This window comes from Gekko japonicus, unplaced genomic scaffold (genome assembly GCF_001447785.1).
Source record: "Gekko japonicus isolate JY-2015 unplaced genomic scaffold, Gekko_japonicus_V1.1 scaffold266, whole genome shotgun sequence".
NCBI lineage: Eukaryota > Metazoa > Chordata > Lepidosauria > Squamata > Gekkonidae > Gekko > Gekko japonicus.
In genome coordinates, this window is record NW_015166428.1 from 107,635 (window position 1) to 113,294 (window position 5,660).

General features: G+C 42.7%; 1 protein-coding gene across 1 annotated transcript in view; it reads right to left on the reverse strand.

The window, feature by feature from the left end:
* LOC107110938 (NAD(P) transhydrogenase, mitochondrial-like) overlaps positions 1–5,660 on the reverse strand; it is a 117,456-nt gene that overhangs the window by 60,885 nt on the left and 50,911 nt on the right. Inside the window, 1 exon segment of the mRNA XM_015411792.1 lies at positions 4,483–4,636. Coding sequence (XP_015267278.1) covers positions 4,483–4,636 — 154 coding nt within the window.

Sequence of the window (5,660 nt, forward strand, 5' to 3'; positions counted from 1 at the left end):
TTTATTGCAGTCGCACACTGTCTCGACATTTTCATTGAGTTATCTACTATGACTCCAAGATCTCTCTCTTGGTCAGTCCCTGCCAGTTCGGACCCCATCAATGTTTATTTACAGTTAGGATTTTTGGCTCCAATGTGCATCACTTTGCACTTGGCCACATTGAACCCCATTTGCCACACTGACGCCCACTCGCCCATCCTTGACAGATCCCTTTGGAATGCCTCACAATCCTCCCTGGTTCTCACCACTCTGAACAACTTTGTGTCATCTGCAAATTTAACCACTTCACTGCTTACTCCCAACTCCAAATCATTAATAAACAAGTTAGAAAGCATTGGACTGAGTACTGATCCTTGTGGTACCCCACTGCTTACCACCCTCCACTGAGATAATTGCCCATTTATACTCACTCTCTGTTTCCTATTAATTAGCCAGTTTTTGATCCACAAGAGGACTTGTCCTTTTATTCCATGACTATTGAGCTTACTTAGGAGCCTTTGATGAGGAACTTTATCAAAAGCTTTCTGGAAGTCAAGGTAAACAACATCTATTGTGTCCCCCGTGTCCACATGTTTGTTCACTCCCTCAAAAAACACTAACAGGTTAATGAGACAAGATCTTCCCTTACAGAACCCATGCTGAGTCTACCTCAATAGTTTTTGTTCATCAACATGCTTACTAATTCTTTCCTTAGTAACAGTTTCCACCAACTTACCCAGTATCAATGTCAGACTGACTGACAGTGTTGATGTCAGACTGACAGACAGTTGGAAAGTGCATTGAAAGTGGATTGAAAGTGGATTATTTAGTGTGTGTGATCGTAGCCAGAAAGAGATTGAGGCTGAGATCGCATGAGCATTTTGAGCGGGTTTTGCCCCAATTCCCTAAAGGATGTTAAAGGGATGGTCAGATGGGCCACATCTGTCTCCCGTCTGGCACTCATCCCCTCCTGCAATCAACCCTCTTCCATCACTGTTTTTCCAACACCGGGAGAATCAGGTACCTCATGGTTGTTTCTGGCTTCACCCCACATTTCTACCTGTCTGGACTGCCTCCTAGCGATTTGAAGCCATTTAGGACATCTGAACATTTTCCTTGCACTTCCAACAATTTTTTAAAAAACAGTTAGCAGTGTGCGCATGCCTGGATCATGTGTTTCAGTGCTCTCCTGCCTACAGCTTTGCAACACAGAGAGTAGGGAAGGGGTTAATTGACTCTGAGTTTGTTTCAGAGAGGGAGGGAGAGAGGGGTAGGGAGTCTGAGAACAAAGTCGGTGACTCCAGCTTTGCTCCAAGCATTTAAATAAAAACACCAGCAGACACAGAACACAGGACGAAGCTTCTCTATTCTTTCCCCGCCATCACCACTTTTAAACGTTTGAAACATAGAATTTCTCAGAAGCAGTTTCAAAAAACACTGTCCTCCAACTGGACCATTTCCCAGCAACCTCCTCCAGCAATCCCATTGACCACCAGCTGCCATCATTCTGCCAGGAGTTTGAGGCACTAATTCCCATAAGTGCCTTTGCGCATGTTCAGTGGAGTCATGATTTTAAAAAGCTGCCCGACTGCCCAACTTCCTGGCCATTGCATCTGAATGATTGAAGAAGGAATGAACATGCGGTGAGGAAGGTTAAGGGGGTCAGTCTGATCAAACTCTCCCATTACCAAAAAAACTGGATTTCTTAGAACTGGGGCCACACTGGATCAAATTGCCCATGTGACCGCAGCCTGACACTCTCAATCCAGGGAGCAGATGCAATATTGTAGCATGAGATCAGTCAGAGTTTTTGAGTTATTGTAGTAGCTTTAAGAACTGGTAAAAGTGACACTATGGTAGGTGTTCTCAGTCTTCAACCACACATTTAAACCTTGCTTATATGTAATGATAAAAAGAAACTCAGGGCTGAACTGGATGAATTTCTGAGAACATTAAGCAACCCAATCAAAAGCACAGCAAACAAACAAACACACAAAGCTAAATTCAGGTGGGTAGTTGTGTTGGTCTGAAACAACAGAACAGAGTTTGAGCCCAGTGGCACCTCTAAGTTTTTGTAATGTACTCCGCCATTACCACGTGCGCGACCGTTGGGCCATGCGGTCAAGCAAAAGCCTAAAGCTTCGTACATTTAGAACAATAGCCAAGCAGATCCTAGCCCGCACCAATCAGAGGGCCAGGTCCGCAGCCGAGAGCCTATGGGGCTCTCCGCTTCTGTAAATAACCTATAGGGTGAATAGAGATGTGTTTTGGTGGTGGGTTTCTGTGCATATATACCGGCCTGCGCGCCGGCTTACTTTGTCTTGTTCCTGATTGAATAAAGTACTCTTGCTGAAATCACTCCACATTTCCGAGTACTTTTCAGTTTTATTCTGGGTATAAGCTTTCGTGTACATACCTAGAATGAAACTTTGTTGGTTTTAAAGGTGCCACTGGACAAAAAAAGCTGTAATAATAGCTATTGAAAACTGGGACTGGCAATCAGTGTTCCCTCTAAGCTGAGTTAGTATGAGCCAGCTCACAGTTTTTTATCCTCCAGCTCACACCTTTTTGTCTTAGCTCAGGAAGGATGTCTCCAGAGCAAACTAATTTATGCAGTAGCCGCCAAATCACCTGCTCACAACTTTAATGCCAGTAGTTCACAAAGTAGAATTTTTGCTCACAGGACTCCACAGTTTAGAGGGAGCATTGCTGGCAATAGAGGAAAATTATGCCCCTTGCAGCATGATTGCCAGTTACATGTACAGGTTTTTCCCCTTTTTGTCTTAAAGCTCTAGTCATTAACTTGCTCTCTTTTGGTGCCGTTGGTAACAAGGCATTGATTTTATGTTTTGTAATAATCTGCCTCGCGTGTCAGTGAGAAAGGAGGGCTAAAGTGAATAAAACAAATAGCTTGCATCAACTCAAAGGAATCCTTGATCCAAGTTCCCTTGCCTTGCCGCAGTCATCTAAGACATCTTATCCATTTGGATTGGCAGTTGATAGGGTGGGTTGAGTCTAGGTCCTTTAGTTGCTAATCCTGATATGGAAAGGTTTTGTATAGTTTTATTTAAAGGGTATTGTGTTCTGGCTTTGAGACTGCAGCCGGGGTAGTTCCCAGGGCTAATCTTGGCTTTGAACAACCGGCATTAGTTCCCTGGATAGGAAGAGTGTGCAAATGGGTACACTGGCAAGGTGCAAGTTACAAATTTGGTACTCATTTGACTGCTGCTGCAATAGCTCCTAGCTACAAATAATTAGATAAGTAATAGACTTTCTATCTGCCTTCTCAAAGCCTGAAGTTGGGGGTATCATCCAATAAAACAGACCGAGAAATGAGTTCAGGGCATGTAAGAGGAAGTATCTCTTCCTACGTACTTAACATGAGCAACTGATTGGCATCAACTGTGTAAGATGTATTTCAAGAAGGATTAGGCACATGCACAGAGGATTAAGTACATTAATTGCTATATAGTTCTGAGTGGAATCTCCATGTTCTAAAGCAGGATATCTGCACACCAGATTCTGTAGACAAACAAACATCTGGAGATTGCTGTCTTCACCATGTGCTGTGTGTGAACTTCACAGGGGCAATTGGCTGGCCGCTAGTGAAAAATGAGGATTGATACCTCACTCAACAAATCTGTTTATTTTTGCCCTGTGCTGCCTCCATATGCTTTCCAAGGAAAATGAAGATGTGGCCATAAAAGCCAGGTTTTAATACACACATGCTCAGTAATCCTCTTTAGATGAAGCATGTTTTCTTGATTTCAGAAATATTGACCCTGAGTAAGGGCGTGGGTTGCAAAACATCGGTAGGCCCTTCGCGAAAGCAGTAAAAGGTATTATTCCAACCACATGTTTGATCATGGCTCTGGTACATTCTTTTCTAGGAATGCTTGGAGAATCCAGTTTCTGAATTATCTAGTGTTCATGGGCCTGGAATGTCCAGAAGTTCCAGGGACTAGGTGGCAAAGAAGCTGTTATTTTATTGGTATTTCTAAAAGGGTAATGATATCCAACCCAGCAACTTGAAATGGCAGAACTGAAACTTTGATCTTACTCAAGTTCGTAGAAATGCAAAAACAAAAATGTTGCAAAGAATTAATGCTAAACAGGCCCTGCTAAACAAAAATTTACACACTTAGTTGACAAAAATAACTGGTGGGTTTGCTTGCTGAAGAAACTGGTGGGTTATACATCACTTTGTTCTTTGCAGTTGTCTCGGGATTGGTTTGCACAAAGTTCCGTGAATGCAGACACTACATATTGTGGGAAAGAAGGATTGCACCCAACCCAATAGGATGGACAGTGAGATCCCATTCACCCTGTTTCACATAATTGCAGCTCACTATTATTCAATAATGATTTTAAGTGTGCGGATACTCTGGTTTGTTGTGGTTCTTGATCTGCTAATCTTTTAAAAAATGTATATTGCTTTGACATTTGAAAAAGTGGTTAATAAATGTTCAAATAATTTTTTAAAAATCACAATTTAAAAAATACCTGTAGTATAAACTCCAGCTGAAGTCATGGTCTTTTTAAATGGTGAGACGGAAGCAATTTTCTCAGCTTCTAATTCCTGGACAGTTTTTTGTTTAGCTGGGGGTGGGGGTGGCAAGGTTTTAGGCAAAGGTGCCGGAAACAAATTCTTTCCTTCCTGTTACAGAGAAAGATACCCATTAGGATGGATTTTGAAGGAATCTTGCAGAAACTTCTAGTCTTTCTCTGCACTGATATAATTCATTGAAACAAAAGCGCACATTAAAATATGCCTTTGTAGGTAAAGCATAAATAATAAATAATTCACTTCCATTGTTGCATGGATTTTACTTATTTAAATAAATGTTTGTATCTGGCTGAATCAGTGATGTTCTCATGGCTGCTTCTGTACCCGCGATACAGCCTAAAATCCAGGTGTTGGAAGCATATTGCAAGAAGTTAAAACCCCTTTCACAAGCCAATAAACAAGCAACCAAATAAATAACAGCAGCTCAGTTAGATTACAACAGAGAGACTGACCAGTATGAAAAGGGAAGGCAAAATAATCACACTCCATTAGCAAAACTGGAGGGGACGCGGGAACAAAGCACCCAGATCAGCAACAGGATGAACAAAAAACCTGGAGAAAAATTTAAAATGCCCCTGTCATAGTATCTGCCACATTTAAACTCCAGATCCCATACTATGAATGTGATGTGTCCTCTGCATGGTTTGAGATTGAGGATTAGAGTATGGATTAAGACAGAGGTAACATAGGCTGATTCTGCACTCGCTTTTCCCTCCATTGTTTTACGAAACCCTCGTTGGAACAGAATAGGGATGTGCATTCGGTTCATCCGAACCGAATGCACCCCTGAAAATGGCCCATTCGGTCCCCTTTCGGGCTGCTGCAGGCTGATTCAGATTCTCTGATCTGAATCGGCTTGCTGCTGAATTGCCGCCGAATTTCGGCGGCAATTCGGCCCCATTATATCCTATGGGCCATTGAAGTCAATGGCAAAAACATGGGGTATATTCTGGAGGCTAGAGGGGAGGGGGGTTGAGGGAGAGGCTCCAAACTCTCAGGGTAGCTGCTGGCGCCTCTCCCCAAGATACCAACCATGTTTGAAGAACATTGGACCAGGGGGTCCAATTCTATGGGGCCCCAAACAGGTTGCCCCTATCCCCTCCATTGTTCTCTA